Source organism: Pogona vitticeps, chromosome 3, assembly GCF_051106095.1.
Source record: "Pogona vitticeps strain Pit_001003342236 chromosome 3, PviZW2.1, whole genome shotgun sequence".
Taxonomy (NCBI): Eukaryota; Metazoa; Chordata; class Lepidosauria; order Squamata; family Agamidae; genus Pogona; species Pogona vitticeps.
Window position 1 is genome coordinate 56,048,860 of NC_135785.1, and position 18,509 is coordinate 56,067,368.

The 18,509-nt window shown below is 40.2% G+C and overlaps 1 protein-coding gene across 2 annotated transcripts in view; it reads left to right on the forward strand.

Annotated features, from left to right (window-relative positions):
* PDCD11 (programmed cell death 11) overlaps positions 1-18,509 on the forward strand; it is a 38,287-nt gene that overhangs the window by 18,707 nt on the left and 1,071 nt on the right. For both annotated transcript variants that reach the window (XM_072995604.2, XM_072995605.2), the window contains exons 20-36: positions 19-134; positions 599-1,113; positions 3,026-3,088; positions 4,297-4,405; positions 5,194-5,283; positions 6,284-6,386; positions 7,021-7,198; positions 7,718-7,774; positions 8,251-8,373; positions 9,363-9,485; positions 9,809-9,962; positions 10,139-10,249; positions 10,346-10,483; positions 11,722-11,972; positions 12,856-13,024; positions 13,880-14,033; positions 16,373-16,538. In XM_072995604.2, coding sequence (XP_072851705.2) covers positions 19-134; positions 599-1,113; positions 3,026-3,088; positions 4,297-4,405; positions 5,194-5,283; positions 6,284-6,386; positions 7,021-7,198; positions 7,718-7,774; positions 8,251-8,373; positions 9,363-9,485; positions 9,809-9,962; positions 10,139-10,249; positions 10,346-10,483; positions 11,722-11,972; positions 12,856-13,024; positions 13,880-14,033; positions 16,373-16,538 — 2,620 coding nt within the window. The remainder of the gene's footprint in view (positions 1-18; positions 135-598; positions 1,114-3,025; positions 3,089-4,296; positions 4,406-5,193; positions 5,284-6,283; positions 6,387-7,020; positions 7,199-7,717; positions 7,775-8,250; positions 8,374-9,362; positions 9,486-9,808; positions 9,963-10,138; positions 10,250-10,345; positions 10,484-11,721; positions 11,973-12,855; positions 13,025-13,879; positions 14,034-16,372; positions 16,539-18,509) is intronic.

An 18,509-nucleotide genomic window follows, 5' to 3' on the forward strand; every position in this document is an offset into this window, starting at 1 on the left:
TGATTTTTTTTTTAAAAGGCAAAAATATTATCATGGGTGAAAAAGCAAAAGTTGTGGTTCTCGGCATCGATTACCTACATTCAAAGGTCTGTGTATCTCTTCGAGAGGAATTGCTGTCTCCCAAATCTAAGAAGGTATGATGAGCTAGATTTATGTTATGCTTAGCTAAGGTAAATACATACTTGGATTGTTAATGACAGGCTCATGGAAGAGAAGTGCATAGGATGTATATGCAAAGGGAGCATTAAAAGAATGTGCACTGGGATATCACCCTTATGAAAAATGGTATCCTCTGAGAATAGTTGCATAGGCACATAGCTGGGAATGTTCCAAAGCTGCCACTGCTTAAGAACCTTGGGGGAGTGTGTTTTTACAGTCTTAAACAATGTTGGGATTTAGTCCTGAAAGCCGGAATACTGTCCAGCTACACCTAGGAATGTTGTAAAAGCTCAATTTCTCATTTTTCAGATGAGGCCAAAAGATCTCTCAGGAATACTTTAAACACTACACTTCAGCCTTAGGTACAAAGTGATTGCAGGTGTCTGTTTCAGACATTTGCTTTCTTAGCTTTCTAAATGTCATTTTTTCTGCTTTCCAGTTAACCCCAGGCTCTCAGTACCAGGCCATTGTGCAACACATTGCTACAGAGCATGCAGTGGTTTCCTTGGTAGGAACAGGTCAGCTGATTGCCATCCCTGTGGCTTCCCACTTCAATGACACCTTCCGGTTTGATTCTGAGAAGCTGAAAATTGGTCAGTCAGTCACGGTGGTACTGAAGACTTCTGAGGCAGGAGTCCATGAGATTTTGCTTGCTGTGCAAAGTCCAATGAAGAAGAAATCTATATTCAGGTCAAGATATCCATCTGAGACATTAGCAGAAACTCCGGCTTTGGTGAAACATTCATTGAGCTTGGGTGATGTCATCAAAGGAACTGTTAAATCTATCAAGCCTACCCATGTCCTAGTGGCAATTAACGAAACTCTGACTGGCTCTATTCATGCGTCCCAGATCTTGGATAATGTTTCCATTGGCACCTTTCCAACCTCAGTACTAAAAGTGGGGCAGAAGGTGACTGCTCGGGTCATTGGGGGAAGAGAAATTAAAACTCACAGGTAGGTGAAATATTCTAGGAATACTATTCTAGTATTTATTTGTGCCCAGTTGTTTCTTTCACTGTAGTTAATATTCTAGTTGGCATACATTTGCACATGTGCCCTAAATCTACATGCACTCATGCATTTGTTTCCCTGTGTACAATTTTTAGTCATACTTTGAAGAATGTGAAGCATATTTAGTCTGACCTTTGCTCCTACTTGAATACTCGCCAGTTTCTCTCTAGAACAAGTAAGGAGGCAACTTGGATTCTCTATCAGTAGAGGAGTATTTCCAGAGTCATTTATCTCTCACTTGTTCTTGAGGCAATGCTTCTGTAGATTATCCAAGCTTTGTCTCTTTTATATGGGTAAGATTCCTTGCAAGCCCTCTTGCCTAGTTACATGAGCACAACACAAACCGTAAATTCAGGAGGTGAGTTGGCTTAAGAAGTCGCAGTGCCCTAAGAAATCACAGTGGACATCATGTGTTGCCTGCTGAGTTGTGTGGCTCAGTATGCTACTGATGTCTACACCAATATTTCTTAACTTGGGGCAATATTCTTCCCAAAGTTACACTATTAGCATACCTCCAAGAGGATCTGGGCCTATATCTGCCTTCTAGAGCATATGAAGAGAGAATGTATAAAACAAGTCAATGCTTCGCTCCAAACAATTCAGTGGGTTCGCAAGTACCCAGCATTTTATAAAAGGCCTGAAGGAGTTGTAGTCCTCCAGATGTTGTTAGACCATTCCCATTGGCCCCATCCAATTTGACCAGTGGTGACAGATGATGGAAGTAGGAGTCCCTTATCATTTGGAGAGCTACAAGGTCCCCAGCCCTGATTTTGTAGATAGATTATAAAGTCCAAGTGGGTTTTCTTTTTTTTTCTTTTTTCTTTTTTAGTTTTTTAAGTTTGCCTTTGAGTATTTTTGTTAATGCTTGCAATATAACCTGTGAAGCACAAAAGCTTTCAACTGTAAATAGCGACAATTTTATTTCAGTTCATTTTGTAAGCATACTATAAGAATTTACCAACATTCACAAGGTTTTTTTTCTCGTATTTTGGATGAAAAGAACCTGAGGTATCTAAAAACCTAGTGTGGGAAAAACCACAACTGGCAGTCATTCATCCAGAGATTTGAATGCTTTTCCCTAAGAAATATGGGTTTGCATCCCTGTGTATTAAGTCATGTTTCTAGTGCAGAAGTAAAGTTCCCATTTCTATAAATCCCCTCCTGTTTAACAGTGACATATTGGGCAGGTTTGTGGTGGGAATAGCTCTGTCTGTTGAATCAGGCAGATACAGATGAGGAAGAATTTTGCTCCAGATTAATTTTTGAAGCATTTACCAAAATTCACAAACTTCATTTTGGAGATGGAAAGAATTTGAAGTTTAGAAAATTCAGAAATGGGAGGCAGTTAAATTGACAGATTTTCCTGTACATATTGAGGCTGACAGGGAAATAAATAAATCTGAAATGTTCAAGTTGCAGGTGGGATACATAGACCAGAGTCTTAAATCTTATATAGAGATTTTCTGAGAATGGTAGGTCCACTGTATTTGATCAATATTGCGTCTGTGAGCATTTGGCTTCTTGGGAAATAAGTCTGAAATCAGAAAGTGAGAGGTTTCTCCCTTGCTAATGGGTGCAGTATCATTCAAATGAAGGGAATGAAAGGAAATTGTTATATAACGTGATATACTTTTTCCATTCCTTGAAATAAAAGCAGGGGAGAAGAACCTTCAGGGGAGAAAATTGGTATTTTCACTTTTGGGAAACAGAATTAATACCTCTATTGTTAAGGCAGGCATGTTGGTTTTGAGAAAAATGACTCGTTCCCTGCGCAATAGGGGAATGTGCTGCCTTCTTTCAGAATGCTAACTTGGCAGCACCAAGAGTGACACACTACTCTGCTCTTTCTTTTCAGATATTTGCCCATCACCCATACCCATTTTGCTCTTACGTGGCCAGAGCTCAGTATCCGGCCAAGGTAAGGAGGATTTTCATTCCTGGGTTTGTGTACTGAGTTGAAGTACTGTACTAGAACATGGTAAAGGCGGACAGCTTCTCCTCTCTGAACTCACCTAATTGGGCTGATTTCCCTGAACAAGTAGAAATCTGGTTTGTAAAATTCTGTATCTAAGAAGTTAAGTGAGAGGAACATTGGACAAATTAATTAAATCTAAATACCATGTTCTGACTTCTGTTGCTGAATAAGTATTGCAATTAATTGATATTTGCTAGGATAATGGTAAACAGTGGCTGAAAGTGGCCAGAGGTGTTATGGCCAATAAATGTTGGGACATTGGCAACTTTGTCCCTTGAGATGTTAGGGTCAAAGACTGAGTCTCAGGCTCCTCACAGCATAGGTCTACAGACAGTGTCCTAAATGTGATTGGTATTTAATATTGTACAGCAGTTGTTGAATTCTAAACCAGATCAAGCCATTACAGAATTACATTGGCTTCTATCCTAGCTTTATTTCTATAACTAAAACTGAATTTACTGAATAGAGTTGTCCAGTTTTCTCTTTCTCCCACAGCCCTACATACCCACATTTGCTTGGGGAATTAGAAGAACCTTGTGAGTGATGTGAGATATGGGGTGCAGGGATAGTGGGAGAATTGTTAGAAATGACCTCTTCTTGTACATGAACAAAGGAGTAACCAAGAAGCCAGACCATTCATAGCTTCCTACTATGTAGTATTACTGTAATGTCAGCATATCTCTATAAATACCCAGCATTTCTTATGCTAGTTGAGAATTGTCTATGCATGTGACATATATCCTGGTGGGTATTTGTGAACTGTAACCCTTGCTATAATTGAAAGTGCTCTGCTTTCTCTGTATAACAACATTTTGAGTGAGAAGGGGGGAAGAAATTAGAGTATTAAGTGTGAAGTCTAGAACAAATTCTACAAGTGGATTGAATCAATAGGTAGCGCATGAATAGCATATATTGAGATGAGAACTTAAACCTGGAAGGCAGAAAAGAGTAAATAGAGTAACTTGGAATCTTGATATGGCAATAGGTATGGAATGGACGTTAGTATGTTATTGTTTCTCCTCTTCTCTATTAACCTCAATCCCCCTTTTCCTTTTTGTCACCCCCTTGTTAAAAATAAAAATGTAATAAAAAACAAAAGTAAAGTGTGAAGTCTAGAACAATAACTGCTTTACCCTGTCTTTTATGATCAGTGAGCTGAAAGGGGAATGCAAAACAGTTCTAGGCTCTGAAGATGAAAAATCAGAAGAAATTATGAAATCCTTCAAGCCTGGTCAGACGGTGACATGCTTTGTTAAGAAGGTGAAGCACAGAATTTTTAAAAATAAATTTAATGTCGTATTTCTTTTTTCCCCTTTAAATTTTGTGTCATTTCCCCCCTCACAATGAAATTATGTAGAATATAGTGGGTATAGACCGTATTTTTCTGTGTATAAGACACCCCCATTTATAAGACGCCCTCCACTTTTCTAACCCAAAATTAAGAAATCTAAGTGGGGCTTAGCAAGTGTAGGGGGAAAGGGATCAAAGCACTGCAGGATCGCTTCTATGCCTGCTTTCTCCCTTCATGCTAAGCCACTGGGCTTAGCAAAAGGAGGGGGAAAGGGATCAAAGCAATCCCGCAACTGCATGGTTGTTTTGATCCTTTCCCCTACACTTGCTAAGCCCCATGGGACTTAGTAAGCAGAGGGGAAAGCAAGGATCAAAGCCATCATGCAGCTCTTTGATCCCTGTTTTACTTTTGCTAAGGCTTAGCAAGTGGAGGGGAAAGCAGGGATCAAAGCCCTGCAGGACCACTTTGATCCCTGCTTTCTCCTCCACTTGGTTTTTCTCTACTCAACTTACTTCCGTGTATAAGACGACCCCCAATTTTTAGTCTATATATTTTAGACAAAAGTATGTAAGTTGGAAGTACGCATTTATCAGGAATTGGCCTTCAAAATCAAAACAATAACGTAGCTATCTTATGTGTAAATGTTAGGCTCTTTGCATGGGATTAGTGTAGAGGAATGACGAAGCACGTGGATAAAGTTACTGGGCCTGCTGCTAATGAATGTATGCAAAAGCTGTATTATTTTTTTCCCTCTTAGTACAACATCACAAATAAATGGCTGGAGGTGGAGGTCACCCCTAATATTATAGGCAGAGTTCATCAGCTATTACTGTCTCTATATCCCAAGGTAAGTTTTTTCAAGGAATAAAGAACACAGGGCTCTTATAAGCAGGAGACTATATTCAATAATATGAAACAAGCTCTAGAGAAACAGCCCTATTAAAATGTCAGAAATGTGTTGTCCTAGTTCTTTCTGGAGGGGGTACCATGTTCGTTGAATCAAAAAGAAGATAGAGTCTTGTGGCACCTTAAACATTAGACCACTTGCTATGGCATAAACTTTTGAGATTGAGTGAAAGCACCACAGGACTCCTTTTATTTGTATTTTGTTTAGTTTGGCATACTCTCCTTAAGAATTCCCTAATTTTATAATAAGCATATTTACCTAGCCAATAATGGGACATGGTGGCGCTGCGGGTTAAACTGCAGAAGCCTCTGTGCTGTAAGGTCTGTAGATCTTGAGCTGTAAGATCGAATCCATGCGACGGAGTGAGCTCCCGTCGCTTGTCCCAGCTCCCACCAACCTAGCGGTTCAAAAGTGTGCAAATGCGAGTAGATAAATAGGGACCACCTCGGTGGGAAGGTAACAGCGTTCCGTGTCTAAGTCGCACTGGCCATGTGACCACGGAAGATTGTCTTCGGACAAATGTTGGCTCTATGGCTTGGAAACGGGGATGAGCACCGCCCCATAGAATCGAACATGACTGGACAAAAATTGTCAAGGGGATCCTTTACCTTTACTTACCTAGCCAATAGTTTGCTTTGTTGTAGTATTTCAGAGTGAATGGAACAGAAACAGACAAAAGTTTCTGTATTGTCAGATTTTGATAACAAGTATGAAGAAAGCATCTCGGTCTTTCTCCAAACATTTTTTGAATAGGAATACAGTTCAGAGCCTTATTTCTTTCAGGACTGGTTTTTATGAAGAGCTCAATCCCTAGCACTCACTTGCCAGCAGATGTTGCCAAAATGTGCAAATGTTGTAACTCTTCATAATACACTGGGAAATATTCTTGTCTGCAAACAGAATTAACCCCAGTGTAACTGGCAATAATCTCTCCTGTCAGATCGTAAAACATCCAGGGAAGTACTTCAAAAATGGACAGGCTTTGGCTGCAACAGTAACAGGATATGATATCACTGGGACCAAACTCCTTTTATCACTGTCAGGTATGATTTTAAAATAAGCTTTCTTCATCCTGTAAATGTGTATACTCTTTAATTTTCATCTAGTGATTCCTTGTGCCAGTTGCCTTCTTGAGACCATATGCATGGTTCTTGGTGGAGCTTTAACATTTTAACAAATAAAGACGATCATGCTATGAGTTTGCTCCATCCGCATATAGTATTCTTGCAAAGTTCTGGATCAGGTTGTGCATCTGTAAAAGTAAGTGGAAAGGAAACCAATTTGTTGTCATTGAATTTTGCCTTGAATGGGAACATGTTTTTTAATCAAAGGGCAAAGCCTGAGGCTGTAATACATTTAAAATCTATAGATGTTAAGGAAGTAGTTGCTTTTTTCTCATCTCTGATGTCACTGTTGTAGAGAAATAAGAAATAGTGTGTAGGATCATTCTCTGTGTGAGCTCTTTGCTTTCAGAAGCTTGAAACACTCCTTCCATTTATACCAAAGCGGTAGGGTGCCTAGTGCTGTACTTGGACTAAAGAAATCTATATGTGGAAAATGTGTACTAGGACATTCAGGATCCAACCCATTTAACAACCAAGCTCATCTTAAACAATAGGAGAAAGTGGCATGTAGTATCTGACTTGGCTTGTTCTGAACTTCTCCACCTCTGAGCAGGTGTTCATTGCCTGGAGAAAGGAACCATCACATTGGGCTGTGTAAAAAGGGTGATACCTCATGTTGGCCTGAAGGTTTCACTTCCCTTTGGAAGGACTGGCAAAGCCAGCTTTTTCCACCTTGGTGACTCATATGCTGAGCAGCCACTAGAAAACTTCAGTATTGGAAAAATTGTCAGGTAAGAGCCTTTTGTAAACTTCTATGTATGGAGATGAAGAAAATGCCCTTTAAAATAAAACCTCCAGAATATTCTAAATCTATAAGTATATTTCTACACTAAACTAAATGTTTTCTTCCTATTCCCAGTCATATTTATTTCTGAGGAAGCTGGGAGACATAGGAGGGTCTCTGAGTAAGCAAATTCATGTAGCAGGTGTTCTTTCCAATGTCTTGTTTCTAAATCAGTGAAGGCTTTTGAGATAATTCACTAGCCCTTTGAATTCTGCCTAGGAACAAATAGGAAATTAATGCTACTGCTTCAATAAGGAAGTTGAATATCCTTGTGTGTGGTCTGTGATAAACATCTGTGTTCTAAATTCAGGCCCAGCTGTAATTTTGGGTTGCTGTCTTAAAGCAGGCCAATCTTGAATGTACTGCATTTATCTAGGTCTGTTGAAACTCAGTTAGGAATAATTTAAAGCAGAGCATTTCTGTAGGGGAAGTGTTCAAAAATTCTACATTTTTCTTTTACATACAGATGCTATATCCTTTCAAATGAAGATAATAGAATAAAAGTGTCTCTCCGGCAGTCCAGGTAAGAAACAATATTCTAAGCTGAGACTAGTATATTACAAATAGATTTTTAGAAATATTCAGCACCCAATTGTACAAATATTCAAAAATTTCCCAACATTTGGATTATGATTACTGAGAGAACTTAACATTTGGGTCTTGTGTATATTTTAGAAATTAATAATATGTGAGCATTTGCTGAAATTGCTCACTTTTGTCCAGTTGTACAAATAATACAGATACAAGTAATACCATTGAGATATCTATTCCTTGCTTTCTGTAACACATTTTTTTTGTAACTGGGAGAACAGCAGTCTACAATTTCATTATTATTTTGAAGTGTAAATGGATATTGTCAGCAATGATCAGCGGCTTCTGGATATTCAGCTGTAGGAATCTTTGGTTGCGTTGGCTATATTTGCTGCTTGATACTCTTCAAATGTTTGGATTTACTGTGCTTCACACAAAGGGGGTGTTTGCTTCTCCATCTTTTTGTAGGATAAATCCCAAGAGCAATAGTAAAGTAGAAGATCCTGAAATCACAACACTTGATGATGTGCAGAAAGGTCAGCATGTCAGAGGCTATGTCAAATCCGTCACATCATCAGGCATTTTTTTGGGGTATGTTTTGCTTCCTGACCATAAAAGTTAATTCCATTTTGTTTTATTACTATCTTCATGGTGATTTTAGGTGTCATACTTCTAGATCTGTGGTTCCCAACCTTGGGTAACGCAAGTGTTATTGGACTGCAATCAAGGTTCCCTTTAAGCCTCCCTCTGTGTAGCTTTCTTCTTCCTTCACGCAGTGATCATGTTCAACCCCTTTGGTTCTGGTTGCAGTGGAACCTTGCATGTGGGGGGGGGGAGTGGGGGGAGGGAGTCGTGTGCAAGGGAGGTTGAACCTGCCCACCAGGGATAAACATTTGAGTTGACTGCAACTCTCAGAAACCCTGGCCAGCATAGCTGATGGTGAAGGCTTCTGGAAATTGCAATTTCAAGAATCCTTGTGTTGCCCAAGGTTGGAAACTACTGGTCTAGACTGATCCTGTGTCGTGGAGATATTGTTCTTCTGCTCTCAGTTTTTTTCTGGAGTTTATAGCTGTACAACAAGAAATGAAAAGGAATGCATACCTTTCACAACTGACTTAGTAATGAAATCAGGTTATGATTCTGCAAGGTCTTCTGTAGTTTCCATGCTCTTCCCTCCAGTCCATTGGGTGTGCTTGGAACATTTCTGTCTTAAAAGAGCTAAAGACCAAGCTTTTCTTAATGCTAACAATAACCCCTTTATCTGCTAGTTTGTTTTTCATTTGTTTTTGATATGCTTTACCTGCATTGTGTTTATTATTTGTTTGCCACTTTTTATTGTTGTTAGTCCTTTGAGCACCATTTGGTGAAAGAGCAGGATATATGAATAGATAAATAAAAGCCTCTTTAACTTCGTAAATGTAGCTTCAACACAAACTGCATCGTAGGCTCTGCTATTCCATTTCTTTTATGTGGACTGAGTGCAGCTTTCTGTGGATTCATAGGAGAACCGAATTCAGTCAGAATTGTATTGATTTTTCTTTTAATATGAAGGTAAATAATGAACTGTCTATTCTTGACAGATTGTCTGACTCTGTTGTGGGTCGGATCCCATTGCAATATATCAGCCCTCTATTTGTACCAGATCATTCATTATGTGAAAAACACATACACAGAGGTCAGGCCCTCACTACCAAGGTCATCAGGTAGGTGTCAAGTTTTGCTAAGAGAGCAGTGAAATTGAGTTTAAGATTAAGATTGGCAAAAGTAGTGGAGACAAAGGAGACAGTAAAATTTAAGGGGGAAAACAACCAAACCCGGATATTGCTGGCACCATGAACAAATGTTTTGGATAATGCTTGTTTATTGTTGTCTGTTCCTCATGTTCTAAAATGGCAGTAGTAATGCCTGTCTTAGGGTGTAGTGTGAGGCTGAGCAATTTTAAAAAGCACTGTGTAATGACAGTTGTTTATTTCTTCTACCATCGTCTTCATGCCCTTCCTTTACTTGTATTCTAATCACTTTGCAGTATAAATAAAGAAGAGAACCAAGTGTTGCTGTCTGTGCTTCCTGAGGACACTGGGAAACAAAGCATTCTCCCAGAGTCACTGATTTTGTCGCATGATAAAATGGAGGTCAAGAGGTCAAGAAAACAAAAGAGGAGAAAATCTGAAAGTGAACAGGTAACTATCCTTGATAGTATTTGGGACATGATAGAGCTGAAAACTGGGAAATACTTATTATTATATTGAGTAACTCCTTTTACACATACCTAAACTCAAATACTTCCATTTTTTTTAAAAAAATGCTATTATTCATATTATTTTATTGCATCCAATTTTTTGACCTGCAATAACAGGAGGTAAAGCCAGCAAAAAAGAGAACTCGTGGCACTGAAGATGATGATAGTGGTGTTGAGGTCTACTGTCGTGAGGAGGAAGACGAACAAAGCTGTGAAAGGAAATCTAAGGTGAAAGCCCATAGAAAAGAAGGTGGTTAGTACTTCTTTCTTTGAGTAGGATAATTAATGTTTGCATCTAAATACAACTTTTTTTGTTCCTTCTAGAAAGGAAAAGAAGTTCCACGGTTAAAGGTTTCAAGCACTTTTATATGGGAAGAAGGCTTAAATGTGCTGAATACAGCTACTTTGAAGCCAGATGAACAAAGTTCTGATAGTGATGAAGAGGATGATGCTGAGACCACGGTACAGTATTGTCATGCAGTTTGCTCTGGCATTGTTCTTACACCCAGTCAGTGGTTCTGTTAACTAAACTTTCACTTAGCATTCCTGTTATGAGGCCTGTCTTTTTGGCCGAGGCAATGTATAACTTGGATGTTTTTTTAAGTGTTCCTTGGTTCTCTGTGTCTTTGTGGGTTGTAATGGGTTGTGGTATTTTAATTGTTGTTCACCACCCAGAGTAGTACCCTGGCACCAGATGGGCAGGATATATATACAAACAAACAAACAAACAAACAAACAAACAAACAAATAAATAAATAAATAAATAAATAAATAAATAAATAAATGGTAAAATTTTGCTTGTAAAATAAACAGATTCTGTAACAACTAGCAACAGAGAGGAACTAAAACCTGAATCTGAATCTCCAGTCCCACCCTGGCCTTCAGGTTCATGTTAGAAACTACACTGCTCAGAACCCTTCTTCTTGAGGCTTGTATCCGGAAACATGCAGATATTTTACTTCTTTTCCTGAGTTCAGGCAGTACCAAAAGTTGCTGCTGTTGGATATGCAGCCATATTTTCAAATATGCCCTCCCACCAAACAGTCCTTCTCTATTCATTGTTCATACATGTGCAGCCAAACTTACATTTCAGTGGTGGGACTGGCAGCAAGCATAATGAAGGAAGGGAAGCCTATCCATTGTTGTTAGACCATCAGGATAAGCTCTCCTCCAGCTACCTTGGCCGCACTATGTGCTAACAAAGGAGATATCCATCTCATCTGTGGCTACAAATAGCCTTCCCTGTGGAGGTATTTGCTGCAAGTTGTTTTGGTACCAGATCAAAAACTTTTTTGTTGGCCTGATCATTTTAATTAGCTGATTTGGTCCCCTTTTATTGCTTTTGTTGCTGTTTGTTTTGATGACATGGGTATTTAACCGTTTAACTGTATTTTGTGCTCATAGTCTTTGTACTCTGCTCATAAGGGTCTGGGGCCTTTTAAAAATGTTTTGATAAATAAATAAAAGAGGAAGTCAAGTGGACTTAAAGGAATATACACAATGTACTGCAAGCAGGTGGCATAGAGCTGAGAATAGAAGTACGAGTCGTATGTGGTCTTTAGCATCACTAGGGTGCTAAACATAGATTTGAGTATGATTTGAGGGCATCAAACCTTTGATCATATTCTATTTTGTACCAATGCATTTCCCCCATTGTCATGCCTCTTCTCCTGCTCTCTCCCCTTATTTCATCTTTAAAGCCAAAGAAGCAATCAAAAAAGAAGAAGGAACTGGAGAAGCAGAAGGCAGAGAAGGAACTCTCCAAACTAGAGGCTGTCCTGATGGACCCCAGCCGTCAGCCTGAGACAGCGGATGACTTTGATCGCTTAGTTCTTGGCAACCCCGACAGCTCCATCCTCTGGCTACAATATATGGCTTTTCATCTTCAGGCAACAGAGATAGACAAAGCCAGAGCTGTAGCAGAAAGGGCACTCAAAACCATATCCTTCAGGTGAATAGCCTCTTGTTTCTTTTTATCTTCTAGGCTTAGTTGATGACCTTTGATATCTATATGGTGCTTTGCTCAGCTATATCTCAGAGGGGATATCTGCAAGGCTAAGTAGGCAATGTCCTTTTTCTCTCATTCCTACAAGTTTTGCTTGCATCAGTATTATAGCTGCAGTGTATCTGACAAGTTACCGTTTCCCTGTGTAAGGAAAAATCAGGATTTGAAGGGTGCTATGTATACAAGATAGAGATATGACAAGAGACTGGTCCAAAAGAAAGAGAATTTAATCTGCTTAGCACATGTGATGCTGACAATGTACTGCAATGCTCTTCTTGGAGTGCAGAGCTTTTCCCACTACTAAACATAGATAGAGTTAAGCACTGAAAAAGAGCCAAGTATCACAGACAGCAATTTCAATTGTAATTCAGAGATTTAGAAGGCTGGTGCTTGCATGAGGTTCAGGAAAGTACCTTCTACTTCCCTGGGCAAAACATCCAACTCTGAAACACTTGCTAAGGAAAATTCACCCTCTTGCTGCTACAGCTCCAGTCACTTATCTCACTTTATGTTTCCTGCAAATGTTATGTTCTCTTCTTATAGAGAAGTGAAAGCATGCTGTGCTCCTTTTCATCTGATGAAGGGGTGGTAGTGCTGAGGATTAGAATCGATGGGGCTGGGACAATATGTAGCCCAGTAATTAGGTACAAATACATCAAAGGAGAAGGAGAACCATGGCAGTAATGGCACCAGCTGTGTATGATCTAATATCTGTGAGGTTATGTTGTCAAGAAGGTCATGGGCTTAACTTTTCCCAAGTGGGCTGGTAGGCCAGAATCTGAACTTTGGTCCCATACAGAAGGATGTTACTTGTTTTCTTTGCTTTCAGAGAAGAACAAGAAAAGCTGAATGTATGGGTTGCCCTGCTGAACCTCGAGAACATGTATGGCACAGAGGAAGCACTGATGAAAGTCTTTGAAAGAGCCATTCAGTACAATGAGCCTCTGAAGGTCTTTCAGCAGTTGGCAGATATCTACAGTGGCTCTGAGAAATACAAGGTGAGGCAAAGTATAGTCACATGAGTTGCTTCAGTGAGGGTGACAGGAACATGATTTATCTGTTCCTGGAAGGAGTATGCTTCAGACTGGTCCGGCTAGATGCCAAGCTTCCTCTTAACACTTTAGACATATCAAGCTGTTGTTGTTGCTTCTGCCTTCAAATGGCAATAGGTTTTACGTATTTAATGCCATGTCTTGCTCTAGGTTCTTGGCTGCATAATATACTCTGGACCTATGAATTCTAGAATTTACAATAGCAAATGGTTGTTGTGCTCAGAATTAGAATAGTGGGCCTTGTTAAATCTTGGTTAAATTTTGGAAATCTAGTAGAGGCAGAATTATTATATAGTGTTCTAGAGCTCTGGTCATAGTGAAGGGGAAAGCATGAGTTGACGAAGAGCAAATCCACAGGTTTTTACATTCTTTGTTTGGCAGGCATAGTGTTCTAGAGTCATGGTTGGAATTAAGAGCAAACAGATAAATCTAAAGGGATGACACTTCCAAAACTTGAAAGAATAGAATGAGCATATGAGTTCAGTGCCTGACTCATTTAAGTCTTTGAGATATATTTGTTTAGTGCAGGCTTCAGCTAGAGTAGCCACCAACAGTTATTGCCATTGCTAGAAAGTACATCATGAAATCCAAGAGCCAGTATATTTTCAGAAGCCAGATCATAGAATATGCACAACATAACCAGATTGCTGAACTCCAGTCTGGATCCACTGCATTCTCCTTTAAGGTTTTTGTGGGTTCTGCCAGTGCATAGAATAAATTTTGGAACAATAAATATTTGCTGCTCTCTGAATCAAAGCACTAGAGATTTCTTGTTTATAATTATTTCTTCTCCTCCTTCAGGAAGCTGATGACCTCTACAATACAATGCTAAAGCGTTTTCGACAAGAGAAATCTGTGTGGGTGAAGTACACTACTTTCCTCCTGAAAAGAGGCCTGGTGGAAGCAGCTCATAGGCTCCTCCCTCGTGCCCTGAAGTGCCTGCCAAACAAAGAACGTAAGGACCCGTGGATTTGCTCTTCGTTAACTCATTCTTTCCCCTTCACTGTGAACAGAGTTTGGAGAAGTTATTTTTCTGGCACTTCAGTTCCCTAAATTCCCCAGTCCTCTTGGCCAACCATGCTAGCTGGTGGCGTTATAGTCCAAAAAGTAACTTCTTTAAGCTTTGCCTTTAATTAACATATAGGTTTCTAACTGGTCCCTTGGCAGTATACACAAATCTAGGAAAAGCAGCATATTAAGAAGTTCTACCAGTTTTGATAGCTATTGTTTACCAAGTTATTTTTCAGTGGGTTCCTTCTTACCAATGAAGTGTTTATTCTTTGTTTTTTACTTTTAGAGATTGAAAGCAATTAGGGATTTGACAGTGTAGGATTGGGGAACTTTCTGATAGAGAAATTATCAGAATATGTGCATTTTCCAGTGTACAGTATAATTGTTTCTTGATGATGCTTTCAAAAGCTTCAGAAGCAGAGTAAGGCTTTCAGACTGACCCTGTTAGTAGCCTATCCTCGTTCCTTCTTGCTAACAATTCTTTAATGCAGCTATTCTCGACTGTTTTTGGCCATGGCCATAAACACAATATGAAAGAAATACAGGCTGAATCAGGATTGCATAAGTCACATAATGAACCTTATAAGATAGTGTGTGAATAATTGTTTCTAGTCTGTGGCCCCCCTCAAATGTTCCCGACCTCTCATTGAGAATAGCTGCCTTAATGCTGTGAGTCCACGGCCCTGATATTCCTTTCTCGGGCACCAGGTTGTCGCCAGGTTCTTCCTCTAGACCAGGCTTGTCCAATCTGCGGCCCAGGTTGGCTCATAATGCTGCCCAGTGCAGTTTTTTATTTTTAAAGAAATTCCAAAGTTTCAAGTTACACTGCCGGTGCTTGTGGCCGGAATGAGGCTGGGGCACGTCACAATGGTAGGGGGGAAGAGAGGAAAGGAAGGAAGGAGCAGGAGGGGAGGGGAGAGGGGGACTGCGTGACTGCATTGCGCCATCCCCGTCAATAGGTGGACCCCCTCCTGGCCCCATAAAGCCACAGGAGTCGAAGCTGGCAGCCTCCGCTGTCTGAGATCGCAGCTGCCGGTAAGTGCGCTTGGAGAGGGGCTGCGGAGGATGGCTAGGGCTGCCCCCCCCATGCGGCCCAAACCAAATTTATGTGTGGCCCAAACCAAATTTTCATCTTTTAATGTGGCCCAGGGAAGGTGAAAGGTTGGACACCCCTGCTCTAGACTGATCAAGGGGAGTGTTTCTTCGTCACCACTCCAGCCCCATACAGACGACCTCTCTCCTGCATCTGCCAACCACGGTCCGGGTAGACCCCCATCTTCCGGAGCTCAGCGAGATGCCATGTCTTTTTCCTTTCTAATTCCCTCGCCACAGCCTCTCTTTCTTTCCTAAGCTTACGCCTCCATTCTTTAGCTTCAGTCTCCCCCCAATATGAAGGACAGGGTTTCAAACCTTGGCGTCTCCTTCTTTCTGCCTCCTCATGAGGCACTTTCATCTGCTCCCACTCTCCAGTCCAGGGGTCCTGGACCCAAATCAACTCCCAGCCCCCTGGTATTTCTTCCCACTTTTCTTTTATATCTCCGGCCGCCACTTCTATCTCCTCCCTCTCCTTTCCCGCCAATTCCTTCCCGGGTTTTTCTCTCAGTGTTAACCCTTTCAGTGCTTGCCCCAAGTCACTGGTATCCACTCCCTTGTCCACACACCCCTTTCCCTCAGGCACTGCCTCCAACTCGCAGGTATCCACCTGTTTGTCTTCACATCTAGGCGGGGAAGGAGGAGGGGAAGTCTGGGTGGTCTGAACTCGCGACGGGAGCGATGGCACTCCTACATAAGCCTCCTGGTTGGGACTCTCACAAATGCATTCATTCCCTGCCACCAGACTGAAAGACATCCAAATAATAGAATGTAAAAATGTGCCATCACAATAAATAATGCACATTTTACAAAAAGTAAATGTTTGTTCTGCTTGTGTGCTTTGAAAATTTCCTGATGGAATTGTAATTCCCTGTTGTTGTTATGTACTGCCAAATTGCTTTTGATGTGTGGTGTCGCTATGAATTATTGACTTCCAAAAGATATTTCTCTGCTCAGCTCTTGCAAACTCAAGGCTATGGCTTTCTTTACTGAGTCAAACTTTCTCTTATTCTGTCTTTTTTTCTGCCACCTTGAACTTTGTCCAGCATTATTGTCTTTTCCAATGAATCTTGTTGCCTAATCCCGTACTAATGGAGTATAACAGAGTGATGTTGCATTGTCAGATTCTAAATACAGGCAATGGTGACTAGCAGAAAGCACAGTTTAAAATGTACTTTTGCACTATTGCAGATGTGGATTTGATTTCAAAGCTGGCACAGCTGGAGTTCCAATTTGGTGACCTAGAGCATGGAAAGGCTATTTTTGAGAACACGCTGAGCACATACCCCAAACGAACAGATATCTGGTCAGTTTACATAGACATGATGATAAAGCACGGCAACCAAAAGGAAGTACGGTATGTATGGGCAAAGGAACAGAAGTGGGGACTTCTGATCTTTCACTTACTTGAAGATACTATACAGTATCTTTACAGTATCTTTCACTGTCTACACAGTACTGTACAGTATCTTTCAGGTACTATACAAAAAAATTGAAGTAGCCTTGAAAGTAGAGCAAGCTGAGGTCATGCTTGATTTTGCAAGCAAATATTACAACATTAAAAGACATTGCAGCATTAAGACCCTGTGTTAGTCCAGATATTTACTATAGGAGAAGAGTCTGACCCTGCCACTCCTGAGTACTTGTCCTATACTTGTTTGATTGGAGATCAAACAAGCCTACTTTTTGGGGACCTTCCTATTAATTACATGCTGGAGCTGGGGGCCAAACTATATGCAATACTACCTTCACAAGTAAAAGGTGGTAAAATATCTTCCCTCCAAAAAGGCAGTTCAATGTTGCATCTGTACAGTCAACTTGTAAATGAAGCCCATGCTTATCTCCTCATGACCTGTCACCAAACAAAAGCAAACTACTGTAATTTGCAGCTTTCAGAGCTCGGTGACCTTATACTATGTTAAATAAAAAAAAATTAATGTATTCTCGAGGGCTTTTTGGGAAGTTAAAAAAAAATTAACTTCCCAAGGGAGTTATGCTTCTTATAATAGACTCATTATAACATTTTTTATTCCAGTTTTTGTGATAGAACACAGAATGTGTTTTGCTAAATGTTGTTCACCTGGAAAACAACTTCATTTTCTTCAAAACATCCAAATTAAGAGATAACTAGTATGAAACGAAAGGTGGAATTGGCTTAAGAAGCATAATTTCCTCCTTCTTTCCTTTTCTTAAAAATCTGATCAGAATCTACTTCTAAATCAGAAAACAAACCCTGAGTGGGCAACTTGCACATCTTACTTTCGGGGGGGGGGGTAAAGTTAGTGGAATTCTTACAAGTTCTACCAAACTAGATTAGTATTGTAGTTTCCAAGCTGGGTTCAGAAGTGAAACCATAGTTTCCTGTTACATGAATGAGTCTGAGGTTCATCCCAGTTCTATCTCTTAGTGGAAACCATGGCTTCCTATATATGGGAATTTTGTTCTATGATTACTTCTCTAAATGTCATGTGCATGGGCCAGGGTAGTGTAGTCAATAGAATGTTGGATTAAGACTCAGAAGACTTGTGTTCAAATACCTGCTTATCCGTGGGAACTTATGGGTGTGTGGTGGCTCTAGTAAAAACACTCCTTAAACATCTCACATATCTTGAAAGCCTTAATAGGATAGCTATTTGATGGTGCATAACATAAATATACAATGACATGTATACTCTTCAGTCAGGGGCTGGGTATACTATGTCCATAAAGAGTTGACAGATTTCTGAAGTCTAATGTTTGCTCAGCTTTTAATGGATCAGGGTTTTCTACTCCTTCAAGTGTGTGCATTGACTTCTGAAAAACTCCTTCAAGTGTGTCCAACTGGCTTGGGTGTTTGTTCCTAACTCCTCAGGAGCCTTGTCCTGGCAAGCTTTTTTGGTCTCTCTTTGTTTGGCCTAAAAATGTGTCATTCCCAGTGTGGTGTAGTGGATAGATTGATGGACTAGGACTTGAGAACATGGTTTGAATCCCCACTTGGCCATGGAAACTCAATGGAGTGAGTGGAACTGGTATAACCACTCCTTAAATTTCTAACTTACCTTGAAAGCCCTATTAAGGTCTCTGTAAGTCGGTTCTGACTTGACGGCACAAAGCACACACAATAAAGGTGTCATCTTAGTATGGATTTTAAAATGTGCAGATATGAGGAATCCTGAAGCTTTTGTTTGAATGTGCACTATATTTCACGTGTGATAAGGAAGATTGAATTCTTGGTCTTTGTTCTCTCTGGGTTCTAAATACCCTGCTAATATACCACTTGCACTGGACAAAAAAGATTTTAAACCAAGCCTGTATTCTCCCTGACTAATGTTTTCTGTTGATAGTACTG